Raw genomic sequence first — 19,452 nt, forward strand, 5'->3', positions numbered from 1 at the left:
AAGTCCTTTCTTCCTACCCTCAGTTACTCACCTTGATTTAGGAAGTTAATTGCTTTCATGCAAGCATACTCCTCATTGCTCACTTTTAGCTGATGGAACTTGTGATACAGGTAGATGAGCCGCTCAATCACCTCCATTCCTTCATCACTAAATCTGGAAAACAGACACAGGTGTTAATAGTGGGCTCTGATTACCAGTGGAGGTAATGGAAGGGAGACAGAAGTCTCCTACAGCTCCATAAAGCAGCTAAGACAGGAAAGAGGTTGCGATTGGGGGAAATGGAATCCAGAAGCACTTGTGAAGGACAGGTGAATTCATGGTTTGTCTAGAGGCCAAGGCAGCTCATACAAGCTGCTGTTCTCAAGGTCAATTAGGGTCAGTCATGTTCAAGTTCAAATCCTGCTCCATTGCATACAAACTATAAGACTTTGGGAAAGTCCTTCGACCCCTCTAAGTTTTGAGGATCTCTTCTGTAAATAATGCTTGCCTGCTCGGGGTGCAAGGCTCAAAGGGTGCTTGGGAAGTAAATGTAGAGAAATATGTCATTAAGACACTGCTGTTGTTATGACGCAGCCTTCAGTAACAATGGCAGCTACCATGAGTTGTGATTCTATGTGTGCAACTGCCACAGTGAAGAAAAAAGCTGCTGACTGTATTTAAGTTCACTGTTTCCAGCAGGGCTACTGGCAGGCCTGACTTCAGCTAGGGAGGGAGGGAGACATAAATTGAGCCTTCATGTCATGCCAGTTTCTGTGCTGGGTACTTTATATGTATTATCTCATTTAATTTAATGTTCTCAGCCCTATGGGCTAAGTGAGATTACAATTGCCACTGTACACTTGAGACACTACAGTTTCAAGGAACAGAGGGGACTGGTCCATAAGCACATGGCTAGCTTGGAACAGACTGAGAACCCTGAATCTGGGCCAACTCCCTAAGATCTTGGTCTTCTCAAAATCCAAAGTGGCCTCCATTAGCAGAGAAGACTCAATGCTGACCATGCTTGCTTTCTTTGGATGAGAAGTTAATTCCTTGAGGCAAAGACCAAGTTTTAGGCAAAGGAGCCCTAGGCTGGGGGACTAATATTCCAGGTCACAGTGAGGAATATCTTATACCAAAAATGGAGATACTCTCAAACCAAGAAGGCAAAGCCTTAGTGGGGAAATAGGAGTTTATAAAAGCTGGGGTCAGGCCCAGTGTCTAGTCTTCTTGTTCCAGACAGCTGAGTCAAGAGAAGTGCTTAGCCTCAGAGCTGCTTCCTGGCGACATGTTCAGATCTGGGTACTGTAGCCCCTTGCCAGGCAAGAAGGCCCTGTTTGGGTAGGGTCCAGAACTCCTGGGGATATTCTACTGCTGTCTGGGTCCTATTGCTTTCTGTGCTGACTCTGAAGGCTTTCTTTGCAAGGGCTTGGCTTCCGGGGCAAGCAAGACATTTTCTCTTCCCTAGGGAAGGTCTGGCTTTTGTTGGGGCCAGAGGCACCTGCACTTCTCAAGCAGCAGGGGGAGCTGCAGCAGCAGCTACTTGCAATCTAGAGCCCCGAACCTCTGCCTCAAGGCTTGGCTCCCAGTCAGTTCACTGATTTGACCCAGCATGGCTGACTCTTGTTTCTCTCTGGCTCTTGGCCCAATGGCTTTTACAACTTTACTAATACTTTCCCAGATTGGTTGATAGATTTATACTTAATAACCACTATAATAACCATATCTACTCTTCTACCATTTGTGGAGTGTTAGCTACTTGCCAGACACTTTGTTAAATATTTTACATACATTATTTCATTGGATACTCCCAATAAATTCACAAAATGGATATTATAATCCTCTTTGTTCACACATTGAAACAACGGCTCAGAGAGATTATTTACCATACCTTTATTGTGGTCTTATATTTTACCCTCTTGATAATCTGATAATCTGTGAGATAAGTAATACCACCTTCATGTTAGGGATGAGGATGCAGAAGAGCTGTCTTCCCCAAAGTTGCAAGTGAATAATAAAAGTAAATGGTGGTAGGGTCAAGGTTGAACGTTTTCTCATCCCAAGCCTGTTGCTTTCTCAGCATTATAGTGTCCTTCCCCTGACTGTCTTGTTCTTAACTGGCAACTGGGAAAGGCTACCACAGTGGCCACTGCAGGAGGTCTGTGTTCCCAGAGCAACTCAGTTCAGCGCCCAACCCAGAGTGTGTGCTGGACTTGCTGCAGTGCACAGAACAGCCCCTCCGCTGCCTCCACGATGCTGAGACCTGCAGCAGGCAGTGTGCCTGGGGGTGAAGATCACTCCTCATCACAGTACTTTGCCAGCTACTTCTGTTCTTGAGACGTAAAAGCTCTTTACTGAAAATGCCCACTAGTATCTGTGTGGAGGGGTAGGGAGGAGATGGGATGGGGTTGGGCATGAAAGAGGAGGATGCAAGTAGAGCAGCAGTGTCAGCATCTGTCTTGTGGCCAAGCAGTGTAGCGAGCAAAGATAACGCACTCTCCCCTCATCAGTAACCTCTTGCCTGAAGTGCTCACTCTGGCTCTGCAGACCCTGCAGGTGTGTGGCTAGCAGCCAGACCCCCAGACAGCAATGCCAAACCTATTCCTAGTTGAGTCTTGACCTGAGGGACACAAAGGAACTCCCACATGCCTGGCTTGAGTATATGACCCAGATCTGCCCTCTTGCTTCGGGAGAGCACACACCCGTTTTCCGAAGTTTTCTAGGACAGGCAACCATCATGGACCCCTGGCAGTCATGGTAGGGGGCTGGCAGCCAGCCCAGCAGCCCCCACTCAGTCTCCACAGACTGACTGCAAAGCTTTCCTCCACACCCCGCATCCCACCCCCTGATAAACAAATTGTTCTCTGTTCCATCAGCCTGCTTTCTCCTGCAGCCGTGCCTCCTCCACATCTGCCCACTCCACAGTTCTAACGCCCCTGTATTCCCTGTCTACAAATTATCAGCACTCAAAGGCAGAAAGTTGGACAAACACACCCATTCTTCTTCTAGGTTACCATTACACAAGCATGCTGGGACAAGGAAAACACGCCTGCAAGGATCCCCCAAACCACTGGACCATTCAGTCAGCAATTGAAGCTGACACTGTGTAAGTTATGTCCCATTAAGGGAGCTGAAAGGCCCAGTTGTCTCTTTTTCATTCATCTAAATGCACCTACTCCCAGAGGCAGTCATCGGCCACAGCCTTAGAGGAACTGCCATCTCAGCACTCACATACAGACTCCAAGATGAGAAGATAGACTGTGGCTGCAGGACAGAAAGTCAAACTTTTGAGAAGGCTAAAAAACTTAGTAATGGTAGAGTCTGGGCTTTGGAGCACAACAGATCAAGGTGATAATCCCAACCCCATCTCTTTTAGCTTTGCAGCCTTGAGTTTTCACTCTCTGAACCTTTTGCTCCTCATATGTGGAACAGGGAAAATATTAGTATGGTCCCTTAGGGAAGTGGTGAGAACTAAACAAGTAATGTTTGTAGAGCACTTAAGATGGATTTTGGCACAATAAACAGTCTTAACTGTTAGCTATTATCATTATTAACAGCAGCAGCAGTAGCAATCACTCCTGTTATCACAACCAAAAGAAAAGACTGAGTTTCCTTGAACCTACAGCTAGGGCCTTAGCAAGGAAGCTAGGAGGCAACTTTCCAGAGATCTGGCAGAAATGAAGCTAGTGCTCACAAGATAGACATGCCCATTAAAGCCCATCTAGTGTGAGGCATCTTCTCCTAAGAGTGAAGGAGTCTTGATTAGGGCCAGGAGCAGTCACTGGCTGGTGCTACAATCTGCTTTAAATCAAATTCACCCAGCTCACTGTCTGATAACAGCCTGATTAAGGAAAATGGGCACCATAAATTTGATCCAATATTTGAGAAGAGAAAAGGAGGTGGTCATGTATCATCTGAGAAAAGCCTTTTCGTGACAGCAGGAACTCACTTGCATTCAACAGTTGTGAAAAGCTAAAGGCATTTTGGGGGAGTGGGAGTAATGCTGCAGCAGACAAGGTAGGAAAGAGCTATGGCCAATTACAGACTCCACAGTCTGGGTTTCCAGCAGAGTGGGGACAGCCTTACAGTGATGAGCCTGATTCCAAAGGTTCTTGTACTTCTATTTCCTCTGGCCTCCTGGGAAGTTCCACATGCATCTCAGACTCTGAGTCAATCTCAGACAGGTGCATCTCTCTTCCCAGACTCCATTATCTTGGTTAAGAGAATTGGTGCCCACTTGCCTAGCAGTATCCCAACTTCTTCACTCACTGAGGCCCCACTGACTTTACCTCCCTGGCATCTCTTAACTCTGTGCTGCCCTCTCTAATCCCATTGTCACTGCTGCCTTGTGCAGGACTTGTTGACTTTTCCTGGCCTATGGACCAACTTCTTACACTGTATTCAGCCTTGTCCATGCAACCCATCCTGAACTCTCTAGCCACAGGAATCTTTCTAAAATGCAACCTGACACGCAGTTGCTTCACTTTAAAATGTCCTACGACTTAATACCACTGACACAATAAAATCCAAATTTTTTTCGATTAGCATTTGAGTATCCTGGTGACTTGTCTTTCCTGTATCTTTCTTTCCTGCCATCCCTCCCCTCATTTCGCTCTCTCTTAGATGTATTCTCTCTATACTCTAATCCACAGGATTGCATTTTGGTTACATGTTCAAACCACTCACTCAGAATCTCTATAATTTTTAGGACTCTGTGTTATTCTCCTGCCTGCCTCCTATTCTCTATAATCTGCTTACAAAAATTCCCCTACAAGATGCAGCTCAAATGTCTTCTCCTCTTTGGCAAGCATTCCCTGATCATGCAAGTAGAGGTACTCATTCCCTAGTCTATGCTTTCACAGTCCCTCATATGCCCTCCTCAATCTCCACTAGTATCACCCTGAACTGTAGATTCTTTCTGCTTCTATTTGTCCCACAATACCCTAAATCAAGAATATGAGCTTTCATCTCAGAGTCAGAAACCATGTCTGCACCATCTGTTATCTCAACACCTCTCCTCCCAACACACACAATAGGTGCTCAATAAATCAGCATCGCATCAGAAATGACACGCTGAAGTTTAACTTGTATTTTTCCACTGAAGGATTCCATAGTAGAGTGGGAGTACTAACAACAAATCTATTTCTTATCCTCAGAACCCACTTGAGAGCTCAGCTGCAACTCGTGTTTCAGAGTTAGCACTGTTCAACAGGACTTTCTATGATGAGGAAATGTTCTATTGTATATCTGCAACTGTCCGATACAGCAGCCACTAGCCATATGTGGCTCCAGAGCTCTTGAAATGTGGTTAGTGTAAATGAGGAACTAAATTTTTATTTTTTATTTTTTTAAAATTTTTTATTTTAAGTAATGTCAATAGCCACTTGAGACTAGTAGCTATTATGCTGGATAGGGGAGCTCCAGATTCTCTCTGATAAGGACCCTTTGTAGAAAGTAAAACTTCCCTCACTAGCTCAGCTGTTACTGGTCCCTGCCTTGTTCTTTCAGCTCAAAGGATTGGAAAGAGTGGGACAGGGTGTTTTTTATGAAGCATAAAGCCAGGGAACCCCACACGGTCAGTGATCCCTGCCTACCTGCAGAGGGTTTGGGAAAACTCATCATCCCACAGAGGGCAGAGCACACTTTTTAGACAGCCTCAGGCTGCACTGGTGGATTCCAGGCAAACAGAGAGGCCAAGCTCACTGGGCCAGCTCTGCAAACTCTGACAATATCAGAGCTGGCTTAGGCTATCCAAACACTCAAGTTGGCCCAGAGTTACAGAGCAGGAGACAGGAGATTGATGGAAACAAGTGAATTAGAGGCTCAAGACAAGGGGTTAGGTTATCTGCAAAATCAGATAGCTCTGTTTAAGGACAAAATGTCAGCTGGGTTAAACTCTTGTCATTTATAGATTACCAACAAGCCAGTAACCATCATTAATAAGGAAATATTAGAAAACTGGTGGAGAAAGTACCCAGACTCTTCCCTCCCTCAGCTATGCAAAGGGCCCTTGAAGGTGTTGGAGCTTTGTTCCCAGCCTAAGTCTCAGCTTATTAGGATGATCAAGTGGCAGAGGGAGATGTGCAGAGAAGTTTGGGGGCTGGAGAAGTTGGAGAAGTTCCAAAAAGACCACCTTCTCAGCTTCCTTCCATGGAAGCACCTTTTCTTCTCTTTTTCTTGGTGTTCTAGAATGTCATGACTTCCATTATTTTGAACTGCCTAGTAAAGGAACTATTAAAATAGGATTTAAACTTTGTTTTTCATATAAATAAGTCAGTAAGTCAGAAATGTATCAATGGATCATTTTTTTCTGATTTGGGGATGTCACCTGCTCTAGGCAAGGAGGTTAGAAAGATCCTAGTCAGTGGGAAACATCAAGAAAGGAGAGCTCAGTATTTCAGTTCCATGATCTTATCTTACAGCATCTGAGATACAGTGAAAGAGCCTAAGATTTCAGTTGGGCAGGCCCAGATTCAAATATAGACACTGGGTTCAAATCTAAAACCCTCAAGGGCAAGTCCTTCTGAACTTCAGTTTTCTCATCTATAAAATGGGCATAACAACACCTATAATGCTAGAGGCTGTGAGAAAGAAAGACAATAATGTAAAATACCAAGCCCAGTGCTTGGCACACAGTAGGTACTACAATAACTCTGGGGTCCTGTTCTTGGATTATAAATGATAGCTCACAGTCCCTCACCTTATAGGAAAATCTCAGATTTCTGTTTTTTCCAGATACATTAACTTAGTAATCCAGATGTGATCAAAATAACAGCTTAGCACTTGCTAAGTTTTGCTGCACATTATCATTTTTTCCTCACAACTACCCTGTTGGAGCGGTATTGTCATTACCCTACTTTATGAATTCAGAACCTGAGGATGAGAGATTTGACCAAAGTTACAAGTTAGTCAGCAGCACAGTGAAGACTCACGTCCATCCCTGGGTGGCTTTAATGCCCATCCTGTGGAGTGCCAGGCACTCTGCCTGGTAGAGATGATAATGGTCTGGTTGCCTGAGACTTCCTCCCCAGCAAGGAGGTCTCACCTGTGTAGTTCTTCATCTGAGGGTGAGTACTTGGCAGTGACATCAGCCAGCTCCCCGAAGATCTGCTTGCTGTAAACAGTGAGGGAGGAGAGCAGGATTAACTCCTGCCACGTAGAGCTCAGGAGGCACGTGTAATCCTTGATTGAGAGCTCGCAGAAGAAAGGCAGTTTCTTGATCCAGGCAATCTGCCTAAAAAGCAGCTCGTCAGCCAGGCGGCAAAGCAGGGCAAACAGCTCTGCCTGAGTCACAGCATATCTGGAGGGGGAACGGAGAGGGGAAAGTTACTTTTGGTGGCCAAAGCAGTGAGGATGGGGGCCAAGGAGGGAGATATTCCTAAGGGCACAAAGGGTCTCTGGCAGTGGGCTCCTTGCCCTTGACCATGGATCTCCAGTTCCATTCAATTCAGTCTAATGATAAAAGGATAGGACTGGGGCCCGCAGTAAGCTCAAGGCTGGAGGGGCAGGTTTGGTAAGAAAAGGTTACAAAGGGGAAAGGAGGCTTAAAAATTTGGGCAGTTGTCAGGAGTATGACTTTTAATCTTGGTGTCGACTAATGCTTCATGTGTTACAAAAAAATTCCCAGTCATTCGTGCACCAGTTTTGGCAATGAAAGCTCCGTTAGGGTACATCTGGTGCCCACTCAATACATGGGCTGACGCAAAACTCAATGTAGTCAATTGAGTCAACCATGATTGAGCTAGCCGTGGGGCGAGATAGCTGAAAAAGAATACAACACGTTCAGAAGCTTTTCTTGCTCTCACGGCACCCCCTGGTGGTGAGAATTCAGGAAACTAGAGTTGCTCGGCCCTTCTAAACTACTGTGCAATGGAAGGAACAGGGCCTTCCTCATCTCTGGGCTGGAGGAAATAGGGTTCCAGTTTTCTTTTTCTCAAGGCCCTGTTGTGTGACTCTTCTCCACACTCCCACACCTGACTTGTAAAGGTTTGATGATGGCTTCCCTGTAGGAAGATAATTGAATTTCCTCTTCTGAAACTCAAGACTAGCTTAAGAAATCTCAGGGTATCTTGGGCAGGCGGCGAGGAAGAAGGAGATCTAAGCTTAATAACACACTCAAATAGCCTATGGTTCAGGTCAAATGACTACTGAGTACAGCAATGGGTAGGCCTAAATGGCTGAACTATTATCTACTCAGGCAGAGCTGACAGGACTGAGTATTTCTTCCACTCACTCAGGCCTGCACACAGAGCACATGGCACTATGTTGACTAGGGATACAGACAGGCCGTACAACCAGTACTATGTTAAGAACCTAAACCTAATGTACAATGATATCCAGAATTACAGCTCATCTCTGGCACATCTCTGGCACATTTCAAGGTCTGGCTTACTTAAGCCCAACCAGAAACAAAAGCCCTTTAATCCCAGTTCCATAGGGACAGATAAATAGACCCAGCTCTATGAGAAAAGATGTTCAAGAGAAAAATGAGAGACCACTGACTTCAATGATAAGCACAGATTTGTCCTCTGATGCCTGAGTCATCACTTATTATACCCTGACTCATTTCAAAGCCTGGGGTAGAGAGGGCCGGGATGAAGGTGGGTGTGGGGAAGGGGCCACACTGAAGCTGCAGGGCTAAACACAGCAAGGCTCACTCACCCATCTTCAATCAACATGGGCGTGCCCAGTGGCTCCAGGTCCTCGGCTGACACCAGCTGATGAATCAGACTGTATGACTGGGGATCCAGGCTTCGAGCTTGTGGGGGCAGAAGTGGCGAGTGGGCAGAATAGCTAAAAAGGTGCGGTATATATTGATAGTGTGGAGGCACAGACATCCCCATGTACTGATCCCTGAATGCCACGAATCCATTTAATTCCACAGACCTGCTGGAGAGAAAAGTCTCATGTCAAGCAGAACCATCACAAGTCCACTGCCTCCTCAGAGGAAGTCAGCCAGGAAGTGGCTCAGGTGTTCTTTGGCTATGCTCCCTGCCTTCAGTAAGCCAGGACCACAGTCAGTGGCAGCATGCACGTCTCCCTACTCGATGGGGACTCTGTGCCAGTGTGTATGGGCGTGGCTCACCCTTGGACACTCAGGACCTGGCAGAGCTGCACTGAATAAATATTGATTACACGGTCTCTGTGCCACATTTGGGGAGTTTCACAGAATACTCATAGACTGTGATGACAAAGGTGAGTGTTTATATTTTATACTGCTAGGACAATTAAGTCAGAGACAGGCTAAGTGTCTTGCCAGACCACAAAACAAAATCAGCACCAAGCAAAGAACCTGGCGTGTGGCAACAACTCCCTGGACATTCAAAGGAAGGAACAAGCTAGGGAACAAATGAATGAATAAAAACTATAATGAAATATATCAAGAGAAAGGCACATTCTTATCTTCCCCCCTTTTTGGAGAAATCTAACCACTCAGTCAACTAATATTACCTAGATGCATCTCCTGTGACAGGGCTGGCAAACTGTAAACCATGGCCTGTTTTGCTAAGTGAGGCTTTATTAGAACACAGCCACACTCATTCATTTACCTATGGTCTCTGGTCGATTTTGCACTACAATGGCAGAACTCAGTAGCTGAGACCTAGACTGTATGGCCTGCAAAGCCTAAAATATTTACTATCTGGTCTTTATAAAAAAATGTCCTATTGCAGAAATTTCTGGAAAAAAGAATCTTCTTTGGTGATGGTTATATTTCACACCTAACAACTAACTTAAGATACCATTCTAGCACCATGAGTTAAAAAACTGGTATTTCATGATACCAGCAAATCTGACTTACTTGAAGTTTTCACTGTTTCTTAAAACTTATAATGTGAAAATCTTTATTCTTGCTGAGGCAGAGAAATGATAGCTTAGTCCAATATTGTCAATGTGTCTTTTTTCCCCCAGTGAAAAAATAACCGAGAGAAAAGAGCTACAATTAAAATGTCATTCTGTTAGGTGAAGAAAGTATGGACACAAATAGTGGCTACAGCACTTTAGCAGTCTGCTAGAGAATGCCAACATTTTCAAGGTCTTTAGCTAAAAAATGGGCTGCAAAATGATGCTTTGCATTATCCTGACTCCTACCCCAAAAGACTGAGGAAGCAAAAGTACAGTGGCTGAGACAGATGGGCAGGAATAGCAGCCCAGCCCTGAGGCTGCTTGCTTGTGAGTCCACTCTTTGGGTGATCCCCAGATGATGCTGGGTTTGCCTTGAAGCTCACCTGGAGGAGAGTGTAGAGCCGGGTGAGGGCTGGTTGCTCTCTGAAGCCCTGTTCCCAGGGGAACTGTGGTCGCTGTCACCATGGTTGCTCCAATGATTGGCCTCTTCCTCAAATTCTTGCCCAGACATAATCCTTTCGATCTCTTCCTCTGATATCTTTGATAAGGCATTGATATATGTTAGACTGAGTGCTCAGGATACCCTCTGTTCCTTCTTTAGGACTGAGAACTTATTTAAACTTCATGGGGATTCCTAGAACTCTCTCTAGAGAAAACCAAATTTCCTCCCAGCCACCCCTATACTTCAGGTCTCTCTCTCATAATCTTAGGACAGTTTGGTTGCCTATCAGCACTATGGCTCACCATAGCCTTCCTTTTGCCCATTTCCCCTCCTCTCAAGCCATAAAGCCTCCAGGTTCCTCAACATTCCTCTTTGTTCTTCACCTAGTCTTTCCTACTGTTGAAACACCACTCTTCAATAACAAACTCCTACTTGCACTTTAAGACCCAATTCAAATGTCACCTTCGTTTTGATTCATTCTATTACTAAGCTCAGATAGAATTTTAGGTCTTTCTTCTATCCACTCATATAATTCTGTGTATTCTGAGAGACAGAATAGCATAACAGTTAAGAGTTTGAATTTTACAGTCAAATCACCTTTGTTCTAATACAGGTTCTGCCACTTTCTAGTTGTACCATCTCAGAGCAAGTCATATAATTATGTAAACCTAAGTGCTTTCATCTGTATAATGGAAAGAATAATATTAAGTATCATATAGGATTGTTGTGAGGATTAAATTAGTTAATATATTAACACATGTTTAGAAAAGAGCCTTGCACATAGTAACTATTTTTTTTTTTTCATAGTAACTATTATAGAAGGTTGACAATGGTATCTTCATTACCACTGGATAATGTATCACAAAAATATCCCCAATAAGACCTTAGGCTATGACAGGATCTAGAAGAAAGCAGTACTCAAATAAATGCATGATGGATAAATGAATAAATGTCCACTTATTAAGTACTGACTATACACCTTTACATGAGTTTTCTTAGTAAGAAAGACATTTCTAAGCCTATTGAATAAAAGAAATTATAGCTCCACCAAGCAAACTGGCCTGCCCATGTCTGAGCAGGAGTCTGAGGAAGAGGCCGGAGTAGCCATGTATGCAGTCCAGTGCTCTAGCTACAATGCCATACAGGGAGTGGCCGAACACTTCTTCCATAAAGTGTGTAACCCAGGGTTGAGGCCAAGGTGGCTAAAGTCAGCACACAGAATGGGAGTGAATGTTGAGTAGGAAGACAGATGAATTTTTGCTTTTTGTTCCTAAGAAGAGCCTGGGAAGACATTTTCTCCCAAGTCTATCTGACTCAAAATTGCATACTTCTTTGTTGCAGCAGCCTATGAGGGAACTTAGAGCTGCTCCAATCATAAACACAGGAGACATTTAGAACTGGAAGTCAGCCAACACAGAGGACTTGGAGGGAAAACGAGAATGTTTACGCGGTGCTCAAGCTGAGTGATTGGTTTTAAGTAGCTTAGACTGCATATTGAATTAGAGGGTTTGTCTTTTTTTATTCAGTCACAAGTAGCAAAAAAAAAAAAAAAAAAAAAAAACCGACCCAAATCTTTTTTCTTAGAAGTCTGCAGAACACAGAACATTCTTTACATTTAACGAGACACAGGAAGACAAATGGTGCCATCAAATTACAAAATATCTAGTGAGGCCCTGAATGTGTAGCCTCAGTGATGGTGGTGAGAGCAAGACCAGAGCATGGAGGGCATGAAAGTACTTGAGTGTGGTGAGAAGGGCCAATTATGGTAAAATCAGGCTTATCCTGGCTGGAGTCAAAGTTAGACTGTAGCAGTCTCTCCCTGTGGGTCCCATGGGACACTAAGCAATCACTAATGGACTGAACAGGAGATGGGGCGTGTTGGGAGTGCCTGAATCTGGGTTTAAATCTCATCCACCATTTCCTATCTAGGTACTTATTGTTGAGCAAATCATTCAAGTTCTCTGAACCTTAGCCCCCTCATCAGTAAAACAGAGGTAACACTCCCTCATAGCTCATGGTTCCCCCACTAGATGCTGGAGCAAACCTCACTATCTAACAGGTTAAGTAATACAGACTTGGGAGGTTAATCTAAGATAAAGTTATTAAGTGCATGGGCACAACAGGTGCTCAATAAGTGGAAATTCTATTCCTTTTTATTTTTAGTTACAATTAAGGACTTGGAGATAACAGCTCTCTCTTCCTAACATACCACCTAGAAACAGAAAAAGACTAAAAGGAAAATTATATGCCCAGTATCAAAACCACAAATGCAATGACAGATGAAACAGATTTTTCTGAGCATCAGTTTCCTCAATTCTGGAGAGAACAGAGAGTCTGTAGATGTAAATGACTGAAGATCCCTTGGCACGGTGAGCGAGTCACAGAAGGTACTCAAAGAACATCAGGTAATACTGAGGAAGGTTTTTAATTGAGGAAATGCTTAAGAATTCTTCCCAATGGATAAACTTTCTACTGTATCTAAATATAAAAAGAATGAATACAAATAAAGACCATATGTGAAAAGCCCATAGCTAATATCATACCCAAAGGTAAAAAATGGAAAGCTTTTCCTCTAAGATCAGGATCAAGGTAAGGATGCCCACTCTTACCACATTTATTCTAGATATTACTGGAAGTCGCAGAGCACTAGGCAAATTAAAAAAAGAAAGAAAGGAAAGGCATTCAAGTTAGAAAGGAAGAAGCAAAATTATTTCTGTTCACAGAAGACATATAAGATGTCACCAAAAAGCTGTTAGAACTAATCAAAGAATTCAGCAAGGCTGTAGGATACAAAGCCAACACAGAAAATTAGTTGCATTTTATATACTGACAATGAATTACCTGGAGAGAAAATTAAGAAAGCAATCTCATTTACAATAGCATTAAAAAAGAATAAAATACTTAGGAATAAACTTAACTAAGGAGGTGAAAGACTCGTACACTGCTCAAAGAAATTAAAGACACAAATAAATGGAAAGTCATCCTGTGTTTATAGATTAAAAGACCCTAACATTCTTAAAAACTCCATACTATCCAAAGTGTCCTATAGATTCAATGCAATCCTTATCAAAATTCCAATGGCATTTTTTTCTGCAGAAAAAAAAAATCCTAAAATTCATATGAAATCACAAAGAACCCCAAACAGCCAAAACAATCTTGAGAAAGAACAACAAAGCTAGAGGCCTTGTATTTTCTGACTTCAAAACATATTACAAAGCTAAAGTAATCAAAACAGTGAAGTGCTGGCACAAGGACAGACATACAGATCCCCCAAATAAGCTCAGATATATGGTCAAAATCTTTGACAAAGTTGCCAAGACTACACGATAGGAAAAGGAGTGTATCTTCAACAAATGGTGCTGGGAAAACCACCTATCCATATGCAAAAGAATGGAATTAAGAGTTTTACCTACACTATATGCAAAAAGCAACTCAATGGATTAAAGACAAACATAAAATTTAAAAAACTCCTAAAAGCAAACAGAGAGAAAGTTTCTTGACACTGATTTTTTTTTTTAATTGAAGTATAGTTGACTTACAACATTGTGTTAGTTTCAGGTTTATAACACAGTGATTCAGTATTTTTGCGGAGTCTATTCCATTATAGGTACAAGATAATGGGTGTAATTCCCTGTGCTATAAAGTATTATCCTGTTGCTTATCTATTTTATATATAGTAGCTCATATTTATTAATCCAATAACCCTAATTTATCAATGAATTTGTGAATATGACACCAAAGCAAAAACAGACAAATGGAATTACATTAAACCAAAAGACTTCTGCAAAACAAAGTCAACAAAGTGAATGGGCACCTTCCAGAAAATTTTTACAAACCATATATCTGATAAAGGTTAATATTCAAAATATATAAGGAATTCCTACAACCCAAGAGTCAATTAAATTAATCAGCCTGATCAAAAAAATAGCAAAATACTTAATAGACATTTCTCCAAAGAAAACATATGAATACCCAAAAGGCATACGAAAAAATGCTCAATGTTACCAATCATCAGGGAAATGCAAATCAAAGCCATAATGAGATATCACCTCATACCTATTTGGATGGCCAGCATCAAATAAACAACTATGCAAATAAACCAAAAACCCCCAGAAAACAAGAAGTGCTGGAGAGAATGCAGAAAATTAGAACCCTGTGCACTTGGGTGGGAATATAAAATGGTGTGGTGACTATGTAAAATAGCATGGAGGTTTCTCAAAAACTTAAAAATAGAATTACCATATGACCCAGTAATCCCACTCAGGCTATTTATCCAAAAGAGTTGAAATTAGGATCTTGAAGAGGTATTTGCCCTCCCATGTTCATTGTAGCCAAGGCCACTGTCACTATACCCAAGAGGTAGAAACAATCTAAATGTCCATCAATGGATGAAAAAACACAATGTGCTATATATTACTTACAATAACCAGGCCATGGAAGCAACCTAAATGTCTATCAACAGAGGAACGGATAAAGGTGTGGTACATATATACATATACACAGTGGAATATTATTCAGCCATAAAAAAGAACGAAATAATGCCACCTGCAGCAACATGAATGGGACCCAGAGACTGTCATACTGAGTGAAAGTAAGCCAAAGAAAGATAAATATCATATGATATAGCTTTTATGTGGAATCTAAAAAAATAGTCCAAATGAACTTATGTAGAAAACAAACGTATGGTTACCAGGGGGTAATGGGTGGGGAGACTCAGAGACTAGGATTGAGAATCTCCTGTACTAGTACTATATACAAAATAGGTAATTTAAAAGGGACCTATTCTACAGTACAGGGAACTCTATGCAACACTCAGTAATGGCCTATAATGGACATATGTATAACTGATTCACTTTGTTGTACAACAGAAACACAACATTGTAAATCAACGATACTCCAATAAAAGTTAAAAGCAAAAACCACAGAGCAAAAACAAAAAACCCAAAAAGTACTATATACAAAAATGGAGTGTTACTCAGCTTTAAAAAGGAAGGAATCCTGTCATGTGCTACAACATGGATGAATCTTAAGGACATTATGCTAAGTGAAATAAGGCAGTCACAGTAGGACAAGTACTGCATGATGCCACTTATATGATGTATCAAAAGTTGTCAAACTCTTAGAAGGGGAAAGTAGAATGATGCTTGTCAGGGATTGGAGGGAAGGAGAAATACGGAGTTACTACTAAAGTTTCAGTCACAAGCTTAAAACGTTCTAGAGATCTGCTATACAAAATGTGCATATAGTTGACACTACTGTATTATACACTTAATTTGTTAAGGAGGTATATTTCATGTTATATGTTTTTATCACACAAAATAGAGCAGATATGAATGGAGACTGAAATATATTAATTTGTAAGAGATATAAATGATCTGAATAAGTGAATAAAAATGTTTGATGAAAAAGAGAATCCAACTGAGTGCATATGTATACCAGGCTCACATGACAGAAAACCCTCCCATACATCATCAGTGTATGTCTTAAGACAACTCTGAATTCCTGTCTTTCTCTCATTCCCCCATATTCAATTGGATAACTCCTATCAATTTTACCTATTAAATATTTCTTGAATCTATTCCCTTTCCTCAATCTGCACTATTACCGCCCTATTTGAAACCACAGTCTATATCTCTTGCCTACACTTCTGTAACATTCTCCCCACATCCCCCGCTTTTTTTTGGGGGGGGGCGGTCCACATGGTACATGGGATCTTATCTCCCCAACTAGGGATAGAACCCACATCACTTGCAATGGAAGCATGGAGCCTTAACTACTCGATCACCAGGGAAGTCCTATAAAATCCTTTTAACTGCTTTTTCTCTGCCACCAGTTTCACCTACCTTTAACCCAGGTCTTCAAAAACATGACTTTCCCACTAGACTGAGTTTACAGTACAGGGGGTCTGGCAAACAGTAAGTACTACCAAGTAAATGTTTGTGGGACTGAATGTGTATTACCTTCCTTACTTTACAAATAAGGCAATGAACTTTCTGTGGAAATACCTTTAACAACATTGAATAGCTAAGTAGTCTTGCTGATTTCTGCCAGATTAACTATAACCTACAACCTTAAGTGGCTGACATAAAAATCCTCTGGGAAATTCCCTGGCACTCCAGTGGTTAGAACTCCATGCTGTCACTGCTGAGGGCCTGGGTTCAATCCCTTGTCAGGGAAGTGAGATCCCATAAGCCATGTGGCCAAAAAGTTAACAAATAAATTATCCTCTGGATGCTTTAGAACCAGGATTGGGTTCACCTTCTGTAAAAATCCTTTAAGCAAGTTGAGGGATCACAAGAACTTTAATCATTATCTTTATATATTTAAGATTTTCAAAACACATTCATACCCAGGTTCTAAAAGCAGTTTAACAGGAATGAAAGTAAAGTTGGCTCCCCACCAGAAGCAGATAGGAGGATCAAGGTGAGCAGCTTGAGGACCATCTGGAGGCTTCAGCTTCCAGGGTGCATCACACAGAGTAAGACCCAGAACTCACCTGGACTGGCCCAATGCTCTTATTCCGGCCTCCAGGCATGCCATCTTCTCTGATTGCTGGAAGTAAATATAAAATAATAAGAAGCATGCCCACAAGAGTCTAGGCACAAAAAGAGAACTTATTTGGCCAAAAGCACAAGGCAGTAATTGGTGAAGCTAACATTAAAACACAGGTCTTTCTGGACCCAAATCACATATATTTTCCATCATAAGCAGCAGATACTTTTGGGCTCCCAAGGCACTGGATACACACACTGTATACATTCAATATGCTCAACAAACATGATGGCATTATTAGTAGTCCTACAGCTACAAATATCCCACCAGGATGATGAATTTGAAAGCCTTGATAAATTCAAGAAGGTTGGGTGGAAGACAAAAAGAATATTTCCATTTTTAAATACAGTATTTTTACTTCCAGTCTACGTTATCCAATCTATAAAGTCCTTAGGGCATGGTTGGTTACCTGAAAAGGTAAAGGCTCCAAGCCTAACAGTTACCTGGGATAATTGAAAGGCTGACAGGAAGTTTGTTTTCCTTAAAGCAGAAATCATTCTTGGTCTTAGAAGAATACACATACCAACTTAAGACAAGCTGGAGTCGAATCCTGTTTTTGCCAGGTCTGAGTAATTACAAACAAGTTTATTCATCTCTCTGAATTTCAGTTTCAGAAAAACAAAGAGGAATATTAGAACTTGTCTTATGGGGAATTGTGAGGGTTACATATAATTTAGCTAAAGCTCTAAGAATAGGGCCTGGCATTTCCTGCTGGCTCAGAAAGCAAAGAATCTGCCCGCAATGCAGGAGACCTGCGTTTGATCCCTGGGTTGGGAAGATCCCCTGGAGAAGGAAATGGCAACCCCACTTCAGTATTCTTGCCTGGGAAATCCCATGGACAGAGGAGCCTGGTGGGCTGCAGTCCATGGGGTTGCAAAGAGTTAGATACGACTGAGTGACTACTTTCTACTTACGAAGTAGGAGGTAACAGTCGGCTTTAAAAGGCTGCTGTGAATTGGGGGCAAGAAACATATACAGTTAGATGAATATTACCTAGAGACATGATGGTTGTTGTCTAGAAGCTCTCTTTTAACCTAATTTCAAGTTCTAAACATCTTAAAATTCCTTTGCTGCTGTTCCAGGGCCAGTGACAGTCTTTAGACACTTCTATTTCCAATACTGATATTTCACACATACCTTTGTTTCAGTTCACAGGTACAGAACAAAAATCTATCATTGGCAGGTACAACACTGAATATTTCTCACTTGATATTTCACTCTCAATGTCTTGGAGGTGAGGAAGGAATTCAACATGCTTTCCTTCTTGTTTAAAGTGCCATAAATTTTAAAGATTTACATCTTACCAATTTCTTGTTCTGTTATTTAAAAACTTGTGTTGTCCCTCAACCCCACCTGGAGTAAGAAACTCATATATATGTTAGGTATTGTCATGTGTAAAGTTAACCCATGAGTAAAGTATTATTAGTATTTTCACTCCCACTGAACAAATAACTCTAATGCTCAGAAAAATATTTTACTTTGAGTGATAGAAACTAAATATTAGAATCAAGATTTGGAGCCCAGGCTATCAGATTAAGACCAACTTTCTTTCCACCACTATAATTTCCCTAAATGTGTGCGCATCCCACAGGAGAAACATAATTTTAGGCTGTACGTAGATAATCTCTCAAGTATACACTTATCCTAATGTCCATTAAAAAATACTGATTTTCCATTCACTGAAGTGCTAAAAACTGTTTGAAAATTCACTTTTTTTCAAAAAGATAATTTAAAGAAGAACATAAAATAATAGTACTGGTTTAATCAGAGATGGTAACATTTGTTAAAATGGCCTGAAACTGCCTGAAGTGTGGGCAACAACATTATGTGTCACAGTGCCTCTGTTAAAACAAAAATTTGGCTCATAGTTTAAAACTTATATCATACTAAGATACACTGATCCTCACAACAACCTTAAAAAGCATATATTAAAAGTCTGTTCTTTACCTCTATATCTCTTTTGCTACAGATGTAAAGAACAGACTTTTGGGCTCAGTGGGAGAGGACGAGGGTGGGATGATTTAAGAGACTAGCACTGAAACATGTACAATACCATATGTAAAATAGATGGACAGTGTAAGTTCGATGCATGAAGCAGGGCACCCAAAGCTGGTGCTCTGGGACAACCCAGAGGGATAGGGTGGGAAGGGAGGTAGGAGGGTGGTTTAGAATGGGGGGGACACACGTATATCTGTGGTCGATTCATGTTAATATATGGCGAAAACCATCTCAATATTGTAAAGCAATTATCCTCCAATTAAAATAAATTAATTAAAAAATAAAACAGCAGCGCGCGCACACACACACACAAAGTATACGTTAATATTATCCTATGCAGTTTAGACAAAAAAGGATGTGTTCAAGGTTACTCAGTTAAGAACTGATAGAGCAGGGATTTCAATTTAGGTCTTCTTATTCTAAAGCTGTACTTGTTCCTTGATGCTACATTGAATTAAGAGCAAGTTTTTCAGCAGGGCTGAGTCTTTCTGGTAGTGAACTTACTTAAAACAACAAAACAAAGGGCTTTTGGGTAGAATCACATAAAGAGTTCTGCTGCACCTCTCATCTAAACCTTAGAGAATGGCATCAGCTATGGTTCTTCTATCTGCTCAGAAGAAGCACAAATATTTTTTCCT

General features: G+C 41.6%; 1 protein-coding gene across 3 annotated transcripts in view; it reads right to left on the reverse strand.

Annotated features, from left to right (window-relative positions):
- Nucleotides 1–19,452, reverse strand: part of NR6A1 (nuclear receptor subfamily 6 group A member 1) — a 215,270-nt gene that overhangs the window by 11,225 nt on the left and 184,593 nt on the right. For 2 of the 3 annotated variants that reach the window (XM_043469527.1, XM_043469529.1), the window contains 5 exons: nucleotides 16,761–16,816; nucleotides 10,206–10,360; nucleotides 8,641–8,868; nucleotides 7,025–7,279; nucleotides 32–153 (listed from right to left, as the gene is read on the reverse strand). In XM_043469527.1, coding sequence (XP_043325462.1) covers nucleotides 32–153; nucleotides 7,025–7,279; nucleotides 8,641–8,868; nucleotides 10,206–10,360; nucleotides 16,761–16,816 — 816 coding nt within the window. The remainder of the gene's footprint in view (nucleotides 1–31; nucleotides 154–7,024; nucleotides 7,280–8,640; nucleotides 8,869–10,205; nucleotides 10,361–16,760; nucleotides 16,817–19,452) is intronic. The other variant, XM_043469528.1, reaches the window with a different exon arrangement.

This window comes from Cervus canadensis, chromosome 5 (genome assembly GCF_019320065.1).
Source record: "Cervus canadensis isolate Bull #8, Minnesota chromosome 5, ASM1932006v1, whole genome shotgun sequence".
Taxonomy (NCBI): Eukaryota; Metazoa; Chordata; class Mammalia; order Artiodactyla; family Cervidae; genus Cervus; species Cervus canadensis.